The 27,264-nt window shown below is 48.3% G+C and overlaps 1 protein-coding gene across 1 annotated transcript in view; it reads right to left on the reverse strand.

Annotated features, from left to right (window-relative positions):
- Positions 1-27,264, reverse strand: part of PRKCI (protein kinase C iota) — a 128,807-nt gene that overhangs the window by 52,454 nt on the left and 49,089 nt on the right. The window contains exons 9-11 of the mRNA XM_029615014.1: positions 18,800-18,976; positions 6,777-6,874; positions 3,204-3,290 (exon numbers count right to left, since the gene is read on the reverse strand). Coding sequence (XP_029470874.1) covers positions 3,204-3,290; positions 6,777-6,874; positions 18,800-18,976 — 362 coding nt within the window. The remainder of the gene's footprint in view (positions 1-3,203; positions 3,291-6,776; positions 6,875-18,799; positions 18,977-27,264) is intronic.

The raw sequence follows: 27,264 nt of genomic DNA on the forward strand, positions 1-27,264 counted from the left end.
GAAAGAGAGATCCACAAGAAGGGACTTCCTTCTCTCTGGGGAAGGAGAAAAGTTGGCAGGAAGACCAGTCGATAGCCATACTCCCAAGAGAATTCAAAGTCAGATCCCAACTGATACGCTGGTGGTGAAGACCTTGACTATGGCCTGCCCAGCAAACAAGGCATCAGAGAGGGGTGCTCTGGTCTACTTGGGCCTAGAACCATAGGAAATCTGGTGACTCAAGGAATCTTCCTCCCCCAATGGACTGGAGATTAACATTGGGGCGGCTACCATGAACAGTGATTCCCATCCAGGAACTAGCACCAGTGCAAGGCCACTGGGTAGCTGGAGGGACTCAAGCAGCAACTCGACTTCAGCCCATGCTGGTGCCAATGCCCTTAATGCTAGAGCATCAAGGCCATATCCAAGACCTGCTGAATCTTTTTGCCCAGTCTTTCTCAAAGATAACCAATGCAAATACTAACTAGGAGGCAGGAGGGGTGACCACATCATCCTGGGAACTGAGAAATGTATCTGTGGCTGATAGCAGGACCCCCAGAGTCTGAAGCTTTGGTGAGACTGAGCTCTCCTCCCCACATGACCACTCCAGGGTGTTCACAGCCACTGATGGTCTACCCCCAACTCCTGGCATCATGCACTAACAGGGACCAATGCTGATGCTTCTTTGCCTTCATTTGATGCCAGTCTCAAAAGAAGTGGCTTTATCAAAAGATGCCAGTCTCAAAAGAAGAAGGCATCGTGTACAGATGCCTTCTTCGAGTGGGAAGAGGCAAGCGATAGCTTATTTCTTTAGTTCCTACTGGTGTGAGAGGTGGAGCACATGGAATGTCCCCTCAATGTCAATACATCACCAGTATGCAGTACAGCTCCTGGGTCCTTTGATGCCAATGATGCCTTTGGATCAGTTTTCTGTTATCCAAAGTGCTTCTCTATCAGCTCCAGCAGGATTGTCGTAATTCGAAGGTCATGGTCGTGTACAGGTGGCACCATCAGACATCATGCGATGCCTTCAGGCACAGGATACATCTATCATGGGGTCCTTAATAAATATAACACTGGCACATCAAGGACATAGTTGGAAACTGCTGGTCTGTTTATCCATGGCTGGCTGGAAAACAAGGAAAGTGAGATTGAATTCAATGACCCTAGGCAGTTGATGCCCACAGAGCACCGATCAGGCATGGAGGACAGAACAAAAACTTAGAAACATTTTCCAGAAAACCTACCCTAGGGAACTACAAGGACTAAATAGGACAGCAAAGCTCCATGCCAAATGATTCTTCAAAAAAGTTTTCTCCCAGCAAAGAATGTGAGGACCAGGGCAAGTTAGGAACTGCGACCGGTGGGCTCCATGGAAAAGAACAGTTGAAAGGGCTCCAATGTGGACATGTGGTATAGTGCTGGGCATTTCATCCATAGCAAGTACTGGAGAAATTCTGGAAACACTGTTCAGGATTATGGGTGGTGTCAGTTTCCTTTCCAGCAGCCATTTTCCTGTTTGGACCTTTTAACAAAAAAAAAAAAATCACTTCTATGTTGCCCAGTTACTATGGTCTGTGACAGGTCTCCTGGGATAGGTATTTGGAAGAGACAGGAAGTTTACTTGCAGGGTTACAGGTTTTTCATTTATTCCTCAGAGCAGAATGCACACATCCATCTGGCAGCAAAGTCTCCACTGCCCCCTAGTGCTGCTTAATTTTTTAAATTAAAATGTTCTGACAGACGAAAAAAGGACATTTTGAGAAACAAATTACTAGAAATAAACACAAAAGGAAATATGTGTCAACATTCCACTTCTATGTTGTAACTGGTTAAGGAAAATGGCTTAAACACCTGGCATTAATACACACCTGCACAATCCTATCTCCCCTGGAACCATACGTATCAGGTTCTACTTATCAGGACAAGCAGACTACTTCCCAGTAAAAGATTTGCATCCGAATTTCATGTTTGATCTTTCTGGACTCGTGTGTACATTTTCCTCAATCCTAAATTATTCATTTTTTTAATTTTGTTTTTATTAAAGATTTTGTAACATAACCAACATACAGCCCGATCCAGTAAAGTCCGTGGGAGAGCGGACTAACGCCCACTCTCCCGGCGCGCGCACCGGCCCCTCGCCGGTGCGAGCGATCCAGTATTTAAATTAGGCGACGCGGTGCAAACGAGGAAAAGGAGGCGCTAGGGACACTAGCGCGTCCCTAGCGCCTCCTTTTGGCCTGGAGCGGCGGCTGTCAGCGGGTTTGACAGCCGACGCTCAATTTTGCCGGCGTCGGTTCTCGAGCCCGCTGACAGCCACGGGCTCGGAAACCGGACGCCGGCAAAATTGAGCGTCCGGTTTTCGGCCCGACAGCCGCGGGCCGAATTCAAAATTTTTTTTTTTTTTTTTTACTTTTTTTTACTTTTGGGGACCTCCGACTTAATATCGCTATGATATTAAGTCGGAGGGTGCACAGAAAAGCAGTTTTTACTGCTTTTCTGTGCACTTCCCTGGCGCCGGAAGAAATTAGCGCCGACCTTTGGGCGGCGCTAATTTCTTAGAGTAAAATGTGCGGCTTGGCTGCACATTTTACTTACTGGATCGCTCGGGCATACCTAATAGGGCCATCAACATGCATTTGCATGTTGAGGGCGCTATTAGGTGCCACGGGTGGGCCGCGTGTTTTCCTCCCCTTACTGAATAAGGGGTAAGGGAAAACACGCGTCCAGAGCAGGCTGACAGTGCGCTCCGACGGAGCACACTTTACTGGATCGACCTGATAGTGCTCTATCTGTATTCCTAATTATATACATACACAATCTGCTCCTTTAAAGAATAATTTTTAAAGCCATTCACCTGGGTAAGCTACTCTTCCCCATCTGGCTAAAAGTATGTATAGGTTTTAGCTGGCCTGAGTTTCGGTCAGAGAAGTGAAATTGCATGCATAAAACTGAAACTCCAATCTACATGCATTGAAATTTCACCCATACAATCAGAAGGGGAAAGTGCACAGGACAGTTTTCAAAAGAAAGTATGTGGATACTTTCCTTTTGAAAATTAGATAAATGTCCATGGGTACCTAAGGCTGGGAGTTTCAAACCTCCTTAATGCTAACATTTTATAGGATCTTTGTGGTTGTACCACTCAACTGCTTTTCTGCTATCAGTTACTTTACCTCCTGCATCTACCAACTGTCCCATTTATCATATCTGGCAAAACATACCTTGCATGCTCTTCTGGAAGTTTTCTCTGCCTCTGCATATGAAACATTAAATCCCCTCCATTTACATACTCAATGACGAAAAATAATCTAAAATAAAGAAAGGCAAACCATAAATATGCATCCACTGTAATCTTCCATGCACTACAGAGGAATCTAATCAAATCTGTAGTAATGAGTGCATGTTATCAGGCAATTTTCAAAGTAACATGGTTGGCTAAATTGGAGTTTATACTGGCATTCTGTTTACAATAAAGCCCTGGTCCTACATATGTTTGTAAAGGACAGGAAGAGACTACGTGGATAATTATCAGATACTGTAAATATAATCTACACTTTGAAGCAAATTCAAAGAAAAAGAACAGCATGGCAGAAAAGGACTATTAGGCCTCTCTCGTCTTCCCAATTTACTTCCCGTTACACTGTCACAGAGCCCAGAATGAAATGCAAACCTCGTCAACATAAAGGCAAAACACACCCCATTCTCCCACTCTACTGCATAAGCCCCAAACCCAACCAAAAATTTGAAATTGTAAATAGTTTGACAAAACCATCACAAGTCTTACAGCTAATCTGAAATGAACAGCAAACAAAATTGCCACCTTCTCTGAAAAAAAAAATCAAGGTCCTTTGTCATCATCATGACATCCCCCTTGGAGTAAAAGATAAGTCTGATGACGCCAAACATACCACAGATGTGGGATTCCTTCACCCTAGATATGAAAAAGTTATCAGAAAGATGCTAGCTGCCTTATGTCCAGCAGCCTGCATCCTTAATCCATATCCATCTAAGGTAATAAAGCTAGCAAGGCCTCTCAGCCTGGGCAACCATCATTCTTCCTTCATTGAGGGTGTGCTTCCCAGAGATCTAAAAAGGCTGTAATACAGCCACTTGTAAACAAAAAAATCAAACCTGAATCCAGACAACCAGAAAACTACTGCGCACTGTCCAATATTCCTTTCATAGGGAAATTGTCAGTAAGAGCGGAACTGGTCGATTGGCTAGCAGAAAGAAAACTAGCTGGACCTGTATCAATCCAAATTCAGGAAAGGCCATACAGAACAGTGTCAATCATCATCATCCTGCTGAATGTTCTGATACCATGATTAAACCAGGTGGCAGTATTGGTGCTATTAGATTTCTCTGAAGCATTTGACACCGTATAGCATAATATCCTGTTACCTCGACTTGCGGAAGCTGGACTAAGCTGTAAGGTTCTTACTTGGTTCAAGTCCTTTTAGTCCGAGAACAAACTGTACATGTCGCCGACCACACATCAGCACCATGGACATTAGAGTTCCACCCAAGGTTTCAAATCACCACCAGTGCTATTCAATATATACCTCCAACCACAAGCACGGCTGATCCGTACCTTTGACATAAAAGCCTACATCTGCCTGGATGATGTTCAGTTCGTGCTACCAATGGACCCAGACCCGCAAACAGCTATAAAGAAGTTTAGCATGACTTGTAGTCATACATGAATGAAAATAAGACCACTTAAATCCCAACAAAACTGAGATCTTTTGGATATAACTCAGACAGACAAGTTCCAGACCAGAAAATTCCATTTGGATCCTATAAGCTCCCACTAACACCACAGGTCAAACGTTACCATGCGCCCACAAATCCAGGCAACAGTAATGGGCTCCCAAGTTAGACTACAAAATTTATGAAGGCTGTGTCCATTCATCGAAAATAAAACAAACCTTCTCACGGTGGTCCATGCCACTGTAAAATGACCGGACTACTGCAATGCACTGTACAAAAGGTCTGACAGATAAGGTCCTCCACAAACTCCAGTTAATTCAAAATGTTGCCACATGACAAATAGAAGGATGCAAAAAGCATGACTACAGCACACACAGCCTACAAAAGCTACACTAGTTACCAATACCATACAGAATGAAATTCCAAACACTGTCATCCATATTCAAAGCACTAAGAGCAGATGGACCTTTATACTTATCTGCATACTTACCATCTAGACCACTAAGATCTTTGCATAGATCCTTGACATTAATTTTATCCTCAAAATCAATTAAAAGAACGGACACCCAAAACAGATCCTTCTCAAGAGCAGCATCAGCCCTTTTGAATTCCATTCCAAAAAGGTTTCAAAAATACATTACTGTCAATTCAGGAAACAATAACTAAAAGCTTGGCTTTTCTGTCAGGCCTTTAATACCAAACACTACCTGGCTTCATCTAGAATGCCTCAGACACGCTGCTTAACACTGCTACAAACATTTTCCACATGTTACCTAATTCCAGAATTTAATCGCTTGCCGTAAGATTTATCATTCCGCGGTGCGTTTTCGCCCGCCATTGCCCCTATAGTGCCACCGTAAAAGGTGTAGTTATTTCCGGTACTACTGCTGGTGATAGTGTGTGTTAAACATTATTGCCTGCAGTGGTAGCGGAAAAGTTTTTTTCCTAACCCTGCTCAAACCCCGCCCCTTTCCCTCATTTAAATTTTATCGTCCCGATGCGGTCGTTACCGCGTGCGTTAGGGTGTTATCACGAGCGATAAGGCCTATACACTTGCAATAACAGCCCATCACGTTTTCAAAAATGACCCTGTAAGTTTTATAAGTATAGTGGGAAAATATTAGTCAGTAGAATTTAGTCAGTATTTAAGCACCCTTTTAATGACAAATTGAAATGTTTAACTTGAAAAAATTTAAATTGCCGCCACTTTAAATTGTTTACACTATCTATTGTAAAGCTACAAATGGCTACTTGTTCATCTGCTAACAGCACCGTAAACCAGTTTGATTGAATTTCATATTCATAAAGGCACTTAAATCAAAGTAAATTGTTCTCTTTATAAAATTTGAAAGTTGCTTTCCAAACAGTTATAGGTTTGTAAAATAATAAAATGTATCCATGAACTATTACAACCTCTGATTCAGAATATACCAACCATTTTTGTGACCAACACTCAAAGTGTCTCCACCCACACTACTGATTGTATGAAACTTTTTTCTTTACTCATTGCTAGCTTATACTGAGCATTCAAGGAAGAGCATAGGAAATGAGACAAGGAAGAGACCATGGAGTCTCTTTTAGGCATTCTGCAGAAACTAGTGCAGAACACTTTATGGGTACACCTGTCAGTCTGTGACCCTGCTCCAGCTCATAAACAGACAGGGGTCTCATCTTGTGCTTTGGAATAGGGTGGGGGCATGTATGTGTGGTGTTCTAGTTCTGATTTTGGAGGTTTAAGGGGTGGCTGTTCCCCAGTAGAGATGACTGACTGGCGACAGCAGTTATCAGGAGGGCAGTCAGGTGTGAGCCAACAGCAGAGGGGCAGAGATCTGCTACTGGATGGAGAGGACCAGGTCCAGTCAATGAGCACTGGCCCATATACAAGAATATCACTCCCACACGTATATAACCTAGTGCCAGTATATATTCTGTACTTGCTGTGGAAGAGGTTAAACTAAATATACACACCAAACTATTACAAGTACTACTGGGGAGAAATTTTAACAACAGAATTCAGCAACTTTTGGTATGTGCATGTTTAAATAACTAAAATTTCTATGCACTTTATTTTCATACATTTTTACCTGCTTTCAGTCTGGAAACAAGAATGCAACCCAACAAGAAAAGGATGATTGGAGGCCTGTTCAAATACATGCTTTTCTGTTTGCACCCAGTCAATATCCTATTGAAAGAAACAAAAACTCCAGATGAAAACAAAAGTATTGTTCTTTGTAAATAAGAGAAGTGTGTCAACATATGCAACGGAAATTTACATCCTGCCTTCTGTTTAGTTTAAAAGAAACCCTTTGGTTTCATCTTAAAGTCAATGTAGTGTAAAGAGGCATTGTTTACAGTTCAAGTGTACAGTAGTAAGAACACAACAGGGAGCTGTACTTATTCTATAAGGCAGTCTTTCCCAACCTTTTCAAGTCCAAGGCACACCTAGATTAACAAAAATATGTTGTGTGAGGCACCAGCTTCCATGGAACAGGCAGCTGAAGAAGAAGAGAACTCACAAGGTGAAAAGAAGAGCTAGGGAAGCACAGACAGCCCCACCAATCTCTCTTCCAAATGTTAAACCAAAGGGGGGGTGGGAAGAGGAGATACCCATGGGTCCATCATAATGAGGCAGCATTCCAGCGACGTCTGAAATTAACTGACAAGTCTGTGTCATGGCAGGAGGCTACAGGGGCTCCTTCTCACCACTAAGCAGATGTGTTATATATGTTTTCATACACAGCATACAGATAACTGTTGCTGGTTTTGTTCCTCCTGTTGGGTACCCCGGAATTTTCCTCTGCTGTCTCCATGGCTCTTATGGCACGAAGAGTGAAGTACAGATTGGGTTATCCATAGCATCAGCATGTTCTTCAGTACCATTTCCTTGGGACTCGGCATGGAATGCTCTCCCGGAAGATAGTTTCATTTTACTTTGTAAAACCGCTTTTCTTCCATTTAAGAATCAAAGCAATGCACATTAAATAGGTTAGATACAATGTAAAAGAAATCAAAATGCAGCATTAAATGGAAAAAAAAAAAGACAAATCTTATTACACAATTTAAACCACATAAAACACAATTATGCATTGTTAGAGTAAATAAAACTGATAAGAATAAACAGTTATATTAATAATAAAATCATAAGAAACTATCCACATCTTCAATAAAAAACAATCATAACTGCATAGACAGTAAACCTACACATCAAAAGCCTTACTAAAGAGATGAGTTTTAAGACGACTCCTATATTTGCTGTAGTCTCTCACGTCTTGGTGCAAGGAGACGAGAATACCAAAAGTGAAGGGGCTAGGAAAGTAAAAGCCATTTCCCTAATTTTTTCGAGCCTTACTTCTTTAAAGTAGGAATTCTTAAAAGCTCCTGTTGAGAGGAGCATAGGTTATGACAAGGACTATAAGGTGTTAACAGATTAGCAAGATAAGGTGGGCTACTAAATCGAACGGCTTTAAAAGCAAGACAGCCAATTTTAAACTGGATTCACAGAGAAATCGGCAACCAATGTAATTCTTGAAGTAGTGGATAATCATAGTCTAACTTCCCCTTGCCTGGCAGCTGTGTTCTGAACTAACTGAAGTGGACAGGTAGCACGAGATGTAAGACTGATTTAAAGCATTGCAATAATCTAATCTGATAATTACAAGAAGCGAGATGAAGACAAGAGTAGTAACGGAATTCAAAAGTATGAGGGATAAAGCAGAGTTGCTTACCTATAACAGGTGTTCTTCTAGGACAGCAGGATGTTAGTCCTTACACATGGGTGACATCATTGTATGGTGCCCGGCACAGAAAACTTATGTCAAAGATTCTAAAACTTTGTCTGTGCACACTGAACATGCATAGTATGCCCTAACCCACGCGTCCACACGGGGTCCCCTCTTCAGTCTCATAACATAGAATTATGAAATTAAGCAACATACATAAAACAAAACATGAGAACCCAACTCTGTGGGGTGGCAGACAGGTTTCATGAGGACTAATATCCTGCTGTCCGAGGAGAACACCAACTCTGCTTTCTCCTAGGTCAAGCAGGATGATAGTCCTCACACATGGGTGAATCCCTAGCTACAGGTTGCTCCCCAACAAAAAGGAGACCAGACACCCAACCAAGTGCCAGACAACAACCACAGTGCTGCTGGTAACAGAGGGGGAGACAGCCTGAACCCAAACAATGGGCCCTAGGCAGGAAGAGTTGGGTTCTACACTTCAAAGAGATTCCAGCGAACAGACTGGCCGAACCTACTATCATGTCAGCTATCCCTATCCAGACAGTGGTGAGATGCGAATGTGTGGAGAGAACTCCACGTTGCAGCCTTGCAGATCTCCTCCATGGGAACTGCTCACAAGTGGGCCACCGATGTTGTAAAGGAAAATTATGTTTCTTACCTGATAATTTTCGTTCCTGTAGTACCAAGGATCAGTCCAGACTGCTGGGTTATGCCTCCCCTCCAGCAGATGGAGTCAGAGAGAAAACTGAAAGCACCTCCCAGATATACTGGTGTGCCACCTGCTATCCTTCAGTATAAAGTATAACAAAGCAGAAGATAGGCAAAACCAAATCCTCCGCCAACTTAGCCACTAATGAAAAACATGGCAACTGTCTAGATCAAGTAGTAAAACTCTCCCCTGCCAAAAACCTGGCAAACATCAACGTAACTTCAAAAAGGCACCACCCTCGAAAAGCAAAGAACAAGGGATAGGTACCTACCTTGTTGAAATATCGAAAAGCTATGTATAGAAACTGGTTATTGGAGCGGACTCTCCTGACACTCAACATCGGGTGGGCGTCTGGACTGATCCTTGGTACTACAGGAACGAAAATTATCAGGTAAGAAACATAATTTTCCTTTCCCTGTACGTACCAGGATCAGTCCAGACTGCTGGGATGTACCCAAGCCGCCATAATTGGGGTGGGACCCAGAGAGTCCCGCTCGAATGACACTGCTGCCAAAAGAATCAGCTGATGCTCCCCTAACATCAATCCGATAATGACGAGCGAAGGTATGCAACGACTTCCACGTGGCTGCTCTGCAAATCTCCTGGCTAGAAACTCAACGACTTTCTGCCCAGGAAGTTGCTTGAGAACGCAGTGAGTGTGCCTCAAGCCCCTCAGGAACAGACTTACCACAGCCAATGTACGTGGATGCGATCGAACTTTTCAACCAACGAGCAATAGTTGCTTTTGATGCCTGTAGGCCCTTCTTGGGCCCCTGCCATAGGACAAACAAAGGATCCGACCGTCTGAATGCATTAGTGACCTCCAAATATCGCATGATCACTCGCCGCACATCTAGACGCTTCAAATCGGAACCGTGCGAAGACTTTAGGTCCGACGCCGAGAAGGAAGGCAATTCCACCGTCTGATGAACATGAAAAGCCGATACCACCTTCGGCAAGAACGAAGGAACTGTACGCAGAGACACGCCGGCATCCGAAATACGCAAGAACGGTTCCCTACAAGAAAGTGCCTGAAGCTCCGACATCCGACGGGCTGACGCAATGGCCACTAGGAACACGGTCTTGAGCGTGAGAGGGGCCGAGTTGAGACCTGTGAGCACCAAATTCAAATTCCAAGAAGGACAAGGGGGTCTAAATGGGGGACGCAAGTTCCGAACGCCACACAAAAATCGAGCTACCGCGAGAGAGAATCCGTCTACCTTACCCCTCAAACACCCCAGGGCCGCTACCTGAACCCTCAGAGAACTGTACGCCAAACCCTTTTTCAAGCCCGCCTGCAGGAACGTAAGGATATTCCCTACCGAGGCCCGGCGCGGCGGAACTTTAGCTGCCGCGCACCAGGCGTCAAACACTTTCCACACTCTGGCGTAGGCTAGCGTGGTGGAGGGCCTTCTCGCCCGCAGGAGGGTGGAAATGACAGGCTCTGAATATCCTTTCCTCCTCAACTGCTTCCTTTCATAAGCCAGCCGCCAGACAGAAGCGGTCCGCCCGCTCGAAAAATACGGGTCCCTGGCGAAGCAGGCCCTGAAGATGACCCAACCTTAAGGGTCCGTCCCGCGCCAGGTTGACTAGATCCGCGAACCACGGTCTTCTTGGCCACTCCGGGGCCAAAAGAATCACTGGCCCGCGATGGGATTCTATGCGTCTTAACCCTTTGCCTATTAGAGGCCACGGGGGAAACACATAGAGGAGGATGTGACGAGGCCATGGAAGCACCAGGGCATCTACCCCCTCCGAACCGTGTTCTCGCCTGAAGAAACGCGCTGCCTGTGCATTTTGCCGAGTCGCCATCAGGTCCAGACGCGGCATTCCCCATCGCCGGGTGATGAGACTCATTGCCTCGGCCGAGAGCTCCCACCCTCCGGGATCCAAGTATTGACGACTTAGAGAATCTGCTTGTAGGTTGTCGACACCTGCTCTGTGGGTGGCCGCTATGCGGGAGAGATGACGTTCCGCCCAGGACATTAACAACGACGCTTCGTCCGCTACCGGCCGACTTCTCGTGCCGCCTTGGCGATTTATATACGCTACTGTGGATGCGTTGTCTGACAGAACTCGCACTGCCCGCCCTTGTACCAACGGGAGAAGTTGGCACAAGGCGAGACGTACCGCCCTGGCAATAAATTGTCTGGGATTAACCACCAAGCTAAGCTGGAACGAGCCGGCTCCAGCAGCGGCAATTGGGTGCCGTAATCTCCTGATTTCTGGCCCCAACGGGAGAGGAGAGCGCGCTGTAAAGGACGTATATGAGCAAATGCCCACGGCACCATCTCCACAGTAGACACCATATGACCAATGACTTGTAAATAATTCCAGGCCGTGGGAACGGGAGATCTAGTAAGGCCTGCACCTGAAACATCAGGTTCTCTAGTCTCCGCTGAGTGAGGAATACCTTGCCTTCCAAGGTATCGAAACGCGCCCCCAAAAATTCCAACTGTTGACTCGGGACCAACTGGCTCTTCGCAAAGTGGACCACCCAACCTAGCGATTGAAGTTGCTGCACCACCGACTGGACTGCCCGCTTGCACGCCTCCTGCGACTTCGCCCGGATTAGCTAATCGTCCAAATAGGGATGCACCAGAATTCCGTGGCATCGCAGATAAGCTGCGACTACTATGAGAACCCTGGTGAATACCCTCGGGGCTGTTGCTAGCCCAAACGGAAGGGCGCAAAAACTGGAAGTGCTCCCCCAATACTGTGAATCTTAGGTACCTCTGGTGACGTTCCCTGATCCCGATATGAAGATACGCCTCGGCTAGATCCAAAGAAGCCAAAAATTCTCCCTTGTGGACGGCCGCAATAACAGATCTGAGCGTCTCCATACGAAATTGGGGAACGCGCAAGGCCACGTTCACTCTTTTCAAATCCAAAATTGGGCGAAACGTACCTTCCTTCTTTGGGACCACGAAGTAAATGGAATACCTGCCTGTTCTGGTCTCCTCCGGAGGAACAGGCAATATTGCTCCCAGAGCCCGTAACCTGTGTACCGTGTGGGCGATAATCTGCCTCTTTTCCTGAGACCCGCAGGGGGAGACCATAAAAAGATCCCGGAGGGGACGAGCAAACTCCAACTCGTAGCCATAGCGAACGACGTCGAGGACCCACTGATCCGATGTGACCTTGACCCATTCCTCCCAAAACAGGGACAACCGACCTCCGATGCGGGGAAGGGAGGAATGGGCCTGCGCGCCTTCATTGCGAAGGCTTTCCAGCGGGTAAGTTCTGCGAGGATCCCCGACGCTGTGGACGTCTGCCTCGAAAGGAAGGAGACCAAGGCTGAGACCTGGGGACCTGCTGTTTCTGCGGGAAAGGGGCCCCCCTTCCCATGCGAAACCAGCGTTGGCCCCGAAATCGGGACCGTACATTTCCAAAAGAATGAAAGGAACGGGGCTTGTCCTCCGGTAACTTGTACACCTTGTTGTCCCCCAAGTCTTTGATGAGCGGATCCAGCTCCTCACCAAACAATAATTTTCCCTTGAAGGGAAAGGAGGCGAGGCGCGATTTTGACGAGGCATCCGCCGACCAACGCCTAAGCCACAGCAAACGCCGAGCAGCGACCGCCGATGACATGCTGCGGGCCGAGGTTCTCAACAAATCATACAAGGCATCCGCCGTGTAAACAACCGCTGCTTCCACACAGTTGGCCTGCTCAGCCTCGGCTGGTGGAAGCTCCCCATGTGGCAAGCAATTGTTGAACCCAGCGGAGAGTAGCGCGCTGAACCATACTGCTACATGCCGCTGCTCGGACCCCTAAGGCTGCTATCTCAAAAATGCGCTTTAACAGAACCTCTAACTTTCGGTCTTGGAGATCCTTCAAGGCTACTCCTCCCGTGACAGGAATGGTAGCATGCTTAACCACAGCAGTCACTGCCGAATCCACGGAAGGGACCTTAAAAATATCCAAAGAATCCGCTGGCAGGGGATACAACTTATTCATTGCCCTGCTTACGCGCAGGGATGCCTCCGGCACCTCCCATTCTTTGGACACGATCTGTAAGACCTTGGCATGTAAAGGAAAAGTCAGCGGGGGGGCCCTTAGACCTGCCATAGCTATGTCCCCTGTGGAAGTGTTAGCGTCCTGCTGCTGCGCTGGGATTTCTAACTCCTTCAAAACATGAAGGATTAAAAAGTTAAGTTCATCTTTGCCAAAGAGGCGCAGAATCTGGGGGTCATCGCCTTTGAGCGCTCCCTGAGCGTCAGAGACCTCTGTCCCTGTGCCATCCGGAGACCCCTGGGTAAAATCCGGTGCTCCCGGACCTCCCTTTCCCCCTAGGGAATAAATTCTAGCAGCATCCGAACCCCCCACTTTGTCCTGAGACCCAGACCGTCCTTGCTCAGGGGAAACTCTGGGGACCGTAGGGGGAGGGGGTTCCTCCGGCTCCCAGCCTGCCTCCGCGTCTAAAAACGCCTGATGCATTAACAAAACAAATTTGGAAGAAAAAGGCACTTTCCTTTTGTTGGAGCCCCCCCGCGGGCTGGTCCCGAGGGGGAAGGGCTCGAGGAGCCTCCAAATCCGACTCACGGCACGGGCTTAGGGCAGGAGGAGAGTTAAAAGAAAAATCCTCCTCCTCCGATGCCGAATCAGCAGGCTGCCGCGTGTTCAAAATGGCCGCCGGCTCCCTAACAGTGGGAGGCGGGGCTAAGGACCGCGCGGCTGCCAGCCTGCCTAATCGCTCCGAGGAAGGACGAGAAGCCGTGCTGCGGGCTGCGCTCGGCCCCCGGGAGGGTCCCTCGCCCCCGGGAATGCAGTGGGAGCAGAGACCCTCCCTGGAGAGTCGCGCCCCCGCCTTGCCACAGGCCGTGCAGGCCGAAGATCGGGGCATCCTGAAGCTGCAGAAAAGGGCGCCCAAAGTAAGTAGCTGGGTCTGGGAGCAGTAAATTCGCGCCAAAAAAGCTGTCGCTGCGACTGGCAAATTCGCTGGGTGAAGAAACCTCACCCCCTCCGGAGTCCCCGGTCAGCGCGGCAGGCTAGGGCTACAACGGACTGCAGCCTGTTTCCAACAGGGCTTACGGGTCCTTAATCTTTAATTCTAAATTTAATTAACTTTTTTTTTTTTTTTTTTTTTTTACAAATAAACAAGGCCCTCTTCAGGTTAAAATACCTGGCATAAAGCAGAGATAGATGGGGGAGGGTGACCGGACCACCGGTAGTCTTTCCCCCGGACCAAAAGGGACACAACACCGGGAAAAAGAATGAGAGCAATGCTCTCACAGCCTGCCTCTATGCTGCAGTGAATAACACGCTGCGCTGAACCAGAAAAAGGGAGAATAAACGAAATTAAAAAAAAAAAAAAAGAGTTTTAGTTTAACTAGTTAGAGAACCAACTAATTGATCTAGACAGTATAACTAACAAGTAATAATTAGTAAATGACACCTGAAAGATTTTTTGTCAGGATAGACAGGACCGCAGGTTATGTCTCTCAATCTGCTGGAGTCAGAGGAAATACTGAAGGATAGCAGGTGGCACACCAGTATATCTGGGAGGTGCTTTCAGTTTTCTCTCTGACTCCATCTGCTGGAGGGGAGGCATAACCCAGCAGTCTGGACTGATCCTGGTACGTACAGGGAACGGCTCTGACAGAATGAGCCTTGACATGACCTCCAAGATGCAGTCTCATCTGGGCATAACAGAAGAAGATGCAATCTGCTAGCCAACTGGATAGTGTGTTTGGCAACGGCAACTCCCAACCTATTCCTATCAAAAGAAATAAAAAGTTGGGTGGACTGTCTGCTCTGTCCGCTCCAGATAGAAGACTAAGGCTCTCTTGCCATCCAAACTGTGCAGGGCTCTTTCGCCTTGGTGCGAATGGGGCCTGGGGAAAAATGTTGGTAGGACGATTGACTGGTTAAGATCGAAATCTATCACCACCTTAGGCAGCAACTTAGGGTGCATATGCAAGACCACCCTGTCATGATAAAACTTAGTGTAAGGTGGGTAAGCCACTAAGGCTTGGAGCTCGCTGACCCTGCGGTGCTGAAGTGACTGCCATCAAAAATATGACCTTCAGGTCACAAGTGCGTAGCAATCCAAAAGGAGCTTTTATCAGTTGAGCTACTATGCTGAGGTCCCAAGACACAGCAGGAGGCCTTAGGGGGGGGGCTTCAAATGAAGCAGGCCCAGCATGAAGTGAACAACTATAGGCTGAAAAGAGATGGACGTTTCATCTACACCTTGTTGGAATGCGCCAACTGCACTGAGATGAACTTTAACGGAGGTCGTTTTTAAGCCAGCTTCCGACAGGTGTAGGAGGTAGTCAAGCAGTTTTTGTGTGTGTGTGTGGGGGGGGGGGGGGCGCAGGAGAAAAGATCTAGGGCCTTCTGCTCACACCACATGGAAAACCTCCTCCACTTCAGTCCATAGGACTTTCTGGAAGCTATCAGGACCAGACACATCCAGAAAAATCAAGAGGTTGCAAAATTAACCTCTGAACATTCAAGCCATGAGCGACAGGGCCTGGAAGTTGGGATGTTGCAGTCTGCTCCAATCTTGTGTGATCAGATCTGGGGAAGTCCCCAGACTGATCGGTTTACGGATGAACAACTCCCGGAGGAGCAGAAACCAGATCTGTCTTGGCAATGAGGGGCTATGAGGATCATAGATCCTCGGGTCCTCTCGAAGCTTCAAGAAAGTAATCACCACCAGAGGAACTGGAGGATACACGTACAGAAGACCCTTGCCCCAATGGCGGGCAAAGGTGACTGAAGCTGGATTTCTGTCTGACCTGTACATGGAGTAGAACTAGGCTACCTTCCTTTTGCAGGGGGATGCAAACAAGTCCACCAGAGGTGGAAAATCCGGTTTGCTACCTGCTGGTCCAAAGACCACTTGTAGGGTCTAAAGGCACGACTTGGTCTATCTGCTACCATGTTCTCTATTCTCAGGGCAAAGTACATGGCCCTGAGAACCATCCCGTGGGATGTCCCAAGTCCAAATATGATCCTGTGCCTCCCTGCTTACTGACATACCACACTGCAACTTGGTTATCTGTATCAGAACAATTTTATTGGACAGCTGATCTCCGAAAGCCCATAACATATACCTGATCACCCAAAGCTCCAGGAAGTTGATCTGACACTTTGCTTCCTGGGCAGACCACAGGCCCTGGGTGTAGAGCCCCTCTACATGAGCTCCCCATGCCAAGGTGGATGCATCCGTGGTAAGAACAATTTGGATGGGGGGGGGATTTTGGAAGGATATTCCCCACTCCAAATTTGAGAGAACCCGCCACAGGACAAAGAGCCCCAGAGAGATGGAGTGACTTGGATGCGAGCCTGGAATCTGCGCATGGCCTGGCACCACCACAACCTCAAGGTCCACTGGCTCTGCACATGTGCAAACGTGCCAAGGGAGTAACATGGACAGTTGTGGTCATATGGCCCAACAGCCTCAACATGTGCAGAGCTGACACCTGATGGCTATGTTGAATCCCTTCCGCTATGGACGCTAAGGTGACCACCCTGTATCATGGTAGGAAGGCTTTTGCCTGAGCTGTGTCTAGCAGGGATCCGATAAAGTCCAAATGAGGTGATGGGCTGAGATGGGATTTTGGGGTACTTGATGACGAACCCCAGTAACTCCAACACCCGGATGGTCATGCTCATGGATTGAGTGACCTCGGTCTTAGATGTGCTCGACTAGCCAATCGTCCAGATAAGGGAAAACATGCACTCCCAATCTGCGGAGGTGTGCCCCCCACCATGGCCCGACATTTTGTAAAGGCACGTGGGGCTGACACTAGTCTTCAAAGGCACCACTCTGTACTGGAAGTACTGTTTCTCACTAAAAACCTGAGATACTTCCTATGACCTGGGAAGATCTCTATGTGGGTGTATGCGTCCTTTAAATCAAGGAAGCATAGCCAGTCCCCTTTTGCAGGAGGGGAACCAGGATGCCTAGGGAAACAATCTTAAACTTTTCTTTTTTTTAGTAACTTGCTCAAGGCTCTCAGGTCTAGGATGGGCGGAGTCCCCCTGTTCTCTTTGGGATCAGGAAGTACCGGGGGCAGAATCCCTTCCCTCTTTGCCCTGGTGGAATGGGCTTGACCGCTCTGGCCATGTGAATGCAGAAGGAACAGTCTCCAGCTTATAAAGAGAGAGTGATTTTTATGCCCACACAGGGAGTGTTATTGTTCTGTTCATTCTATATGTTAATATGTACGAACTCTATTTTCAAGAATATGGTGTATGAAGACTCCCCTACACTATGTCTGTTGTATTTTCTGAATATTTTCAATTCATTAAAAATATTTGACTATAAAGAGCAGTACTTCTGAATAAGAAGCCAAGGGGTAAATGAGACCTGAAACACCTCCCTAGTCTGTAAACCTAAAATGAGCACGCTAATTAGGCAGTTAAGCAGGCCTTGAGAAAATGTGAGTGGTGGGCTACAGCACACCCCTCCCCTCCTGGTTCCTCTTCCTCAGTGGATAGTCAGAGGGCCAGTATTAATAGCTAATCTGCTTCCAAAGCTCCCCCTCTGATAAACCACAGGTGGTGCTGCAGCCAGTTGGTTCAGTATATTTTTCTCACTCAATTAATTGCTCAACTGGGGCGTAGTTTCTAAACTCTACTGTTCATTTATAGAGGCAACTTTCAAAGCCATTTACAGCATAAAATCCCATTTTATGCATGTAAATGGTTATTCTAAAATTGATCCTGGCTCAGCTTGCATAAAAGTATGCACATAACCCGGTTTAGCATGTTCTTTTATGCACACAGAGGCATTCCAGCATGTGGCACATTTAAAACTAATCGGAGAAAGTTATTTTTCACTCAACGTGCAATTAAACTCTGGAATTGGTTGCCAGAGGATGTGGTTAGTGCAGTTAGTATAGCTGTGTTTAAAAAAGATTTGGATAAGTTCTTGGAGGAGAAGTCCATTACCTGCTATTAATTGAGTCGACTTAGAAAATAGCCACTGCTATTACTAGCAACAGTAACATGAAATAGACTTAGTTTCTGGGCACTTGCCAGGTTCTTATGGCCTGGATTGGCCACGGTTTGAAACAGGATGCTGGGCTTGATGGACCCTTGGTCTGACCCAGTATGGTATGTTCTTATGTTCTTAAGGGGGCAGAGTTGATTTTCTAAAATAAAGCACAAATTAACCTGCACAAGTAATGCCCACATACCTGGCCAATTACCTAAGGATTTTCAAAGCAAACTTATGCACAAAAGTTCTCTTTAAAAATACCTGCAATGTACATACAGACTTCACTACTATGCGGGTTGCTATAGAATATCCTTATAAATATCAGCTAATGGAAAGTTTTCTTTTTTTTAGCTATAAAATGAATTTTTGCAGCAACTGGGTGGTATTGACTTAAGGGTCTACATGCTACACCTAAACCAAGCAGCATTTATATATGCACCATTACTCTCAACTTTTGTAAAATAACATCATGGTGGAAAAACTATCAAAGGGGTGGAGTGAACTTTGGGAAGTGTATCCCCATCCATAAAACTTCTCAAGGTTACCTGCTGCAGTGTGAACAGTGTCCATTATATCCCTTAGACACCAAATTCCCAGTCATTAGATTCTTGCATAATCCCTTCCTGTCCCTCTAAAGGTTATATGATTGGGGTAAACATCCATAGGTTACAACTATGCACTAATAGTTAAATATTCCTTACCTCATCATCATTGACCAATTCTTTTTTCACAACCTTCATCGCGTAAATGCGATCTGTCTTCTTTAATCGCACCAGAAGCACTTTAGCGTAACTGCCTCTTCCAATAACTCGAAGCAGATCAAAATCCTGAAGACCCAGACAGGAAGGAGCTTTCCCACTTTCCCGGATACTCAGTTCCTACAAAGGGAAATAATAACATTAATAAAACACTCCAGGACTCGTTACGTAAAGGAAAATTGGCTCTTACTTGCTCATTTTCGTTCCTGTAGTACCAAGGATCAGTCCAGACCGCTGGGTTATGCCTCCCTTCCAGCAGATGGAGTCAGAGAAAAGCTGAAAGGCACCCCCAGATAACCCGGTGTGCCACCTGCGATCCTTCAGTATAAATCAATATCAAAGCAGAATGAAGTAAATTTAAACCACCAATAACTAGATCAAGAGAATTTAGCTGAACAATAACCTGTGAAAACTATGTACAGGACAAGAGTACGAACTGAAATGCTTCCATGGATAAGCTTGCTTGAAAATCTTCAGATTCGTCTAAAAACTGCAGAAAGAAAACAAACAAGACCAACCGAGCGGACTCTCCTGAACATTATACCCCTGGGCGGGTGTCTGGACTGATCCTTGGTACTACAGGAACGAAATTAGCAGATAAGAACCAATTTTCCTTTCCCTGTACGTACCAGGATCAGTCCAGACTGCTGGGATGTACCCAAGCTGCCCTAAATGGGGTGGGACCCGGAGAGTCCCGCTCGAAGCACACTGCTGATAAATAATCAACATCTGGAGCCCGGACATCCAAACGGTAATGCTTAGCAAATGTGTATAAAGATTTCCAAGTAGCTGCCCTGCAAATCTACTGCGGCGAAACACATTGGCTCTCTGCCCAAGATGCCGCTTGAGATCTGAGCGAATGAGCCTTAAGACTATCTGGCACTTGCCGCCCGTGACATATGTATGTCGAAGCAATAGCGCCCTTCAACCATCAGGCAATAGTAGTCTTTGAAGCCTTACACCCTTTCTTAGGATCGCTCCATAAGACAAAAAGATGATCTGACAATCGAAAAGCATTAGTCACTTCCAAGTACCGCAGAAGTATCCTGTGGACGTCCAGTCTCCTCAAATCCTGAGCCTGAGAATTCCTATCCAAATCTGGAAAAGCTGGTAACTCAACTGACTGATTATGTGAAATGCCGATACAACCTTCGGCAGAAAAGAAGGCATCGTCCGAAGCAAAACCCCAGAGTCCGAGATTCGCAAGAACGGATCTCTGCAGGACAACGCTTGAATCTCCAATATTCGTCTGGCCGAACAGATAGCCACGAGGAACACCGCCTTGAGTGTTAAATCTTTCAATGTAGCCCGCTTGATAGGCTCAAAGGGAGGACCGCAGAGCCCACGGAGAACCAAATTTAAATTCCACAAAGGACACACTGCACGCACCGGTGGATGTAAATGTTTGGCTCCCTTCAAAAAACGCGTCACATCCGGATGCCCTGCAATGGATGTACCATCAACCTTACCTCTGAAACAGCCTAATGCTGCTACCTGAACCCGGAGCGAGCTATACGCCAGTCCTTTCTTTAAGCCTTCCTGCAAGAACGCGAGAATGTGCACAATAGTGGCCTGGCGCGGGGACACCTTCAACCCACTGCACCAGGAATCGAAAACCTTCCACACCCGAACGTAGGTGAGAGAAGTAGAGGTCTTTCATGCGCGTAGTAGAATGGTAATCACTGCATCCGGATAGCCCTTCTTTCTCAACCGTCTCCTCTCATAAACCAAGCTGCTAGACAAAAGCGAGCGCCTGATCGAAAAATACTGGACTCTGTCGGAGTAAATTTGGTAGGTGACCGAGATGCAAGGGACCATCTACCGCCAAGTTGATCAGGTCTGCGAACCACAGCCTCCGCGGTTACTCCGGAGCTATGAGAATAACCGGCGCCCGGTGGGACTCCATTCGCCTTAAGACCTTCCCCACCAATGGCCAAGGAGGAAACACAGAGGAGCGCGTCGTGATGCCACGGAAGGACCAGGGCATCCACCCCTTCAGACCCGTGCGCTCCCTTCTGCGATTGAAGAAACGAGCCGCTTTCGAGTTCAGCCGAGTCGCCATCAAATCCAGCCGGGGGGACTCCCCACTGGCGAGTCAAGAGCCGCATTGCCTCCTCAGACAGTTCCCATTCGCCGGGATCTAGCCTTAGTCGACTGAGAAAATCTGCCTGGACGTTGTCCACTCCGGCTATGTGTGACGCTGCCAACTGGAGCAGATTGCGTTCCGCCCAGTCCATCAACTTGTCCGCCTCTGCGGCCACCGGCCGACTCTTTGTTCCCCCTTGATGATTTATGTAAACCATAGTTGTCGCATTAATCGGACAGGCTCCTTACCGAACGATGCTGGATTAGCGGGAGAAAATGGCGCAACGCTAGACAAACCGCCCTCGTCTCCAACCAATTTATAGACCACTTGGACTCCTGCACTGTCCATTGACCTTGTGCTGATCGTAACTGACAGACTGCCCCCTCACCGGAAAGGCTGGCATCCATTGTCACGATCATCCACTGTGGATCCTCTAGATCCATTCCCTGCTGTAAGTGATCGGGGATCAACCACCATTCTAGACTGGCCCTAGCTGGATCCAGAAGGGGCAAGTGGAACTCCTTGGACTTGGGGTCCCAATGGGAAAGCAACGCCCTCTGAAAAAGGCCTCATATGAGGAAACACCTAGGGAACCAACTCCAGAGTAGACGCCATAGAACCAAGAACTTGCATACAGTCCCATATCTTGGGCAACAGACGGGCCAGAAGACGAACCTGAGACAGTTTGCCCATCCTCTCCCGAGGCAGGAAAACCTTGCCCACAGACGTATCGAACCATGCTCCCAGAAATTCCAACACCTGGGATGGTACCAATTGGCTCTTGGAGAAATTGACAACCCATCCGAGCAAATGGAGGCGATGCAAAACAGACTGCACCGTCACCTTGCAGAGCTCTTCCGATTTCACCCGAATGAGCCAGTCATCCAGATAGGGATGAACTAAGATCCCCTCCCGCCGCAGACACGCTGCCACTACCACCATCACCTTGGTGAAGACGCAGGGAGCCATCGCTAAACCGAACCGCAGCGCACGAAACTGGTAATGCTCGCCCAAGACCATGAACCGCAGAAACCTTCAATGATGCTCTCTGATTCCTATGTGAAGGTAAGCCTCCGTCAAATCCAAAGAAGCCAAACATTTGCCTTTGTGGACGGCTGCAATGATGGACCTCAACATCTCCATTTGAAAATGAGGGACCCATAGTGTTCTGTTGACCTTTTTTTAAGTCAAATATCGGCTGGAAGGAGCCCTCCTTCTTGGGGACTATGAAATAAATGGAGTACCTGCTGGTCTGACATTCGTTCGGTGGCACCAGGACAACCACTCCCAGAGCCTTGAGCTGAGACAGGTTTTGGAATATGACCTGTTGCTTTGCCTGAAACCCGCGAGGAGACACCAGAAACAGATCCTGAAGCGGGCGAGCAAAATTCAATACGTAACCGTGTTCTATGACATCTAGAACCCACTGGTCCGAAGTAATCTTGACCCATTCCTCGCGAAACAGGGAGACACAACCTCCGATCTCAGGAACGGAGGAATGGGCCGGCACACCTTCATTGGGAAGCCTTATTGGAGAAAAATCCTTGGGAGGATCCATCGCGCTGAGGCAGTCTACCACGAAAGGAATGAGCCCAAGCCTGAGACCTTGCTGACGACTGCCAAGGGGCAAAAGACGAACCCCTACCCATACGAAAACGGCGCTGACCTAAAAAACGACCTCGGATCGCACCAAAAGGGCAAAATGGCAGGGGCTTGTCCTCCGGGAGCTTGTAAACCTTATTGTCCGCTAAGGACAACCAGTTGTTCCAGATCATCTCCAAATAATAGCTTTCCTCTAAATGGAAAGGCGCCCAGCTGAGACTTAGAAGAGACATCAGCCGACCAATTGCGGAGCCAAAGAAGCCTCCTTGCCACTGCTGAGGACATTGTGCGCGCAGAAGTACAAAGAAGATCGTACAAGGCATCCGCTGTTTAAGCAACCGCCGCTTCCATGTGGTCGGCCTGTTCTGCCTCCACCGGAGGGAGCTCTTGAGTTGTGAGTAATTGCCTAACCCATCTAAGGGTAGCTCTCTGCATGAGACTACCACAGATGGCCACCCTAATTCGAGGGCCAATACTTCAAATATCCGCTTGAGTAGAACCTCCAGCTTTCTATTCTGGAAGTCTCTGAGAGCTGCTCCTCCCGTTACCGGAACTGTGGTGCGCTTGGCTGCGTCCACCTTAGGGATCTTGAGAAGATCCAAGAACTTGTCCGGCAGCGGTTAAAGTTTTTCCATGGCCCTAACAACCCTTAGGGTGGCTTCAGGCGCATCCTGTTCCCGGGTCATAAGCTGTAAAAGCATCAGGTGGAAAGGAGAAGTTCTAGGAGGGGCCCGCAGGCCTGACAAACAGGATCCCCTGAAGAAGGATCCATCACCGGCCGCAGAGCCTGAATATCTAGTTCCTGTAGCACATGAGGAATCAAAGGGTCTAGCTCTTCCTTACGAAATAACTGGAGCACCTGCGGATTATCCCCCTCCACCAGAGCGGCATTGTCAACATCATCGCTCGTATCCACCGGGGAGGGGTCCGGAAGCACGGACCCTGGAGTGGAAGGCGCTGGTAGCTCAGCATCAGGAGCGGGACGGGAAGGCCGGGTCCTAGGAGCCCCTTGATCCTCCGCATGCCTGGGGATCTTAGCAGGAGGAGAATATTGCCCATCCAAGTCTGCCTCAGCCTCCATATAAGCTTTGTGAAGCAGTAAAATAAACCGAGAAGAAAATGGGTGCTCTCTCTTTAAGGGCCCCCCTGGAGGCACGGCAGGAGGAGGAGGAGAAGAATCATGTCCCAAATCGCGAGGCCTTTGGGGGCTTAACATAGGCAGAGAAATTGGCGGGAAATACTCTCCCCTTGAACATCTGAGCCCGAATCGGGCAAAATGGCTGCCGTTCCCGCGCTTGTCGAGGATGGGGCAGGTCTTTCCTTGTGAACTGACTGCTGCCTAAACCGCGCGATCGCGGCAATGCTGATCTTTTCCCTGCAATCCGCAGCTGCGAAGGCCCCTCGACCCGGGGATACAGCGGGAGCAGAGGCCTTCGCGAGAGAGCCGCGCTGCCGGCTCTCCACACGCTGCACATCACGATCCTTGTGGCATGGCAATCTAAGCCGTAAGTAGCAAAATCGGCTGAGTGAAGCAATTCACCCCCTCCGGAGCCCCAGGAGATTTCAGCAGACTCGCTCTGTTTAAAAGGCATATCCTTTGTCTTTTATGTATTTATTTATTTTTTCTTTTTCAGAGCTACTCAACCAGGGGAATGTATGTCCCTGGGCTTAATTGGAGAAAGCTACTCCTGAACCGGGTGGGAGGCTGCCCGTGACCCACTTAGTACTGCCCTTGCAAATGCCGTGTCCTCCCGAGCCTGAACATCCAGGCGGTAGAACCTGGAGAAGGTGTGGATGGAGGACCATGTCGCTGCCCTGCAAATCTCGGCAGGTGACAACATTCTGGTTTCTGCCCAGAACACTGCCTGGGTTCTAGTAGAATGGGCCTTAACCTGTAGAGGTAGCGGCTTGCCTGCTTCTACGTAGGCCGCCTTGATGACTTCCTTGATCCAGCAGGTTATGGTTGCCTGTGAAGTCGCTTCCCCTTGTCTCTTCCCGCTGTGAAGGACAAATAGGTGGTCCGTTTTTCGTACGGGTTCCAACATTTCAAGGTATCTGGATAGGAGTCTGCCGATATTGAGGTGACGTAGACTACGAGCTTCTTCCGAATTCTTGAACTCATCCAGCGATGGTAGTGAGATGGTTTGGTTAAGATGGAAGTGCGACACCACTTTGGGAAGGAACGAAGGGACCATGCATAGCTGGATGGTTCCTGGGGTGAGCCTAAGGAACGGCTCACGGTAGGACAGTGCCTGTAGTTCTGAAATGCGGCGGGCTGAGCAAACTGCCAGCAGGAATGCTGTCTTTAAAGTTAATAGTCAGAGAGACAGTCCTCAGAGGGTCCTGAAGGAGGCTCCTGCTAGAAACTCCAGGACCAGGTTGAGATTCCAAAGAGGTACCGTCACTTTAGGGGTGGGCGGATGTGTTTGACGCCTTTCAGGAAGCGTGAAACATCGGGTGAGAGGCTATGCTGTCGCCCTCGCTCTTGGTGCCGTGGCATGACAATGCGGCCACCTGTACCTTGATGGAGTTGAGGGATAGACCCTTCTGGAGCCCGTTCTGTAGGAATTCCAGGATCACGGGAACTTTAATTGAGCGCAGTGTGATGTCGTGGTCTTCACACCAGGCTTCGAATACTCTCCAAATCCTTATGTACGTTAAGGATGTGGAGAACTTGCGTGCTCGGAGTAGGGTGTCGATTACACGCTGTGGGGTGAGGTTCGCTCAGCAGGGTTTGTAACTGGTTCTTCAGTTTTGATGTCCTTGTGGGAGTCAGGCTGACCTTGTCTTCTTTGGTGTCAAATCGGACTCCTAGGTATTCTAGAGACTGTGAGGGCTGCAGACAACTTTTCTTTGTGTTGACCACCCATCCTAGGCTCTCCAGTAGAGTTTTGACTCTGTTGGTTGCTTGGTGGCTTTCCTCTGGGGATTTCGCCCTGATCAGCCAATCATCTAGGTAAGGGTGTACGAGGATTCCTTCCTTCCTTAGTGTTGTCGCCACCATCACCACTATGAATTTGGTGAACGTCCAGGGTGCTGTGGCTAACCCGAAGGGTAGAGCGGGTCCAGGATTTTGAAACGTAGGAAGCGCTGGTGTTCCTGATGAATTGGGATGTGTAGGTAGGCCTCCGAAAGATCCAGGGATGTGAGAAACTCTCCCGGTTGTATCGCTCTTATTACGGAGCGTAGGGTTTCCATGCGGAAGCGGGGAATCCTCAGGTGGCGGTTGACCAACTTGAGGTCCAGGATGGGCCTGAACGTCCTCTCTTTCTTGGGAACGATAAAATAAATGGAATAATGCCCAGTATTTATTTCTTGTGGAGGCACTGGGGTTATAGCCTCGAGGGCCAGTAGTCTGGTCAGTGTAGCTTCCACTGCCACCCTCTTGGAGAGGTCTTGGCAGGGGGATTCCACGAACTTGTCTGGAGGGGTTCGTAGGAAATCCAGATAGTACCCCTCTCGAATGATGGCTAGGACCCACTTGTCCGAAGTTCTCTCGACCCATCTGTGGTAGAATAGGGCTAGTCTGCCCCCTATGGCTTCTTCCCTTGGACGGGTCGGCTGAATCTTATTGTGGGGTGCGGCTGGAGCCTGGACCCGAGCTGGTTCCCCTCTTGTTGTGCTTGTTCCGAAAGGACTGGCTCCTGCCCGTAGGGCGGGGCGCTTGATAGTTGCTTCTGTATGGATTGAAGCGCTGTGAACCTCTGCCCCTGGAGGACCAGGGGAAGGGTCGCTGGTTTCTCTTATTCCTGTCCTCCGGTAGGCACGGCAATGGGGACTCGCCCCATTTGTTGGCCAGTTTCTCTAGTTCGCTGCTCAACAGGAGGGATCCTTTGAAGGACATTCCTTGTGAGACGCGTTTTGGAAGATGCGTCGGCCGACCAGCTTCAGAGCCAGAGTTGTCTCCTGGCAGCCAGAGCCGATGACAATCCTCTGGCCGCAGATCGGAGGCAGCGTCCGCAAGGAATGATACTGCTGGTTCCATGGCCTCCCCAGGGGTGTTGCTCCTGGTCTGAGAGAGGCAGGCACGTGTCACTACAGTGCAGCAGGCCGCTATTTGTAGGGACATAGCGGCAACATCAAAGGACTGTTTAAGGATGGATTCCAGACGCAGGTCATGAGCATCTTTGAGCGCTGCTCCTCCCTCCACTGGGATAGTAGTGCGCTTCGAGACCGCGCAGACCATGGCATCCACTTTTGGTCATGTCAGAAGGTCTTTGGCCGCCAAGTCCAGGGGGTACATGGCTGCCATAGCTCGTCCCCCTTTGAATGTGGACTCCATTCCAGGTCAATTAGCTGCTGGATGGCTTGTAACAGGGAAATTGCGGGAGGTCTGGTGGAGGCTCCCCCGAAGCACTTGCGCCCGGGATAGCGAGCTCCTTCAGGCTGTGGGTGACCAGGTCTGGGAGCTTGTCCTTGGTGAAGAAGCGTCTCATGATCCGGTGAGGCTCTGTCCCCGGGGGGAGTTCCCCCTCTTCTAGGGGCTCTGCTTCCTCTTCAGAGTTGTCTGTGTCCCCATAAATGGGGCTTCTGGGCGGTGGAAACATTTGTCTATGCCTAGAGGGGCCTGGGGCATAAAGGTTCTCTGGTGGAGGCTGTGGCTGTTTAGCCGAAGGCTCTGTCTGCATGTGGACGAATGTGTGTAGCCCTTTGAAGAATTCCACCCATGAGATAGACGCTGGGTCCAAGCTAAGGGGCGTTGAGAGTCCCTAGGGGTCCC

This window comes from Rhinatrema bivittatum, chromosome 9 (assembly GCF_901001135.1).
Source record: "Rhinatrema bivittatum chromosome 9, aRhiBiv1.1, whole genome shotgun sequence".
Classification (NCBI taxonomy): domain Eukaryota; kingdom Metazoa; phylum Chordata; class Amphibia; order Gymnophiona; family Rhinatrematidae; genus Rhinatrema; species Rhinatrema bivittatum.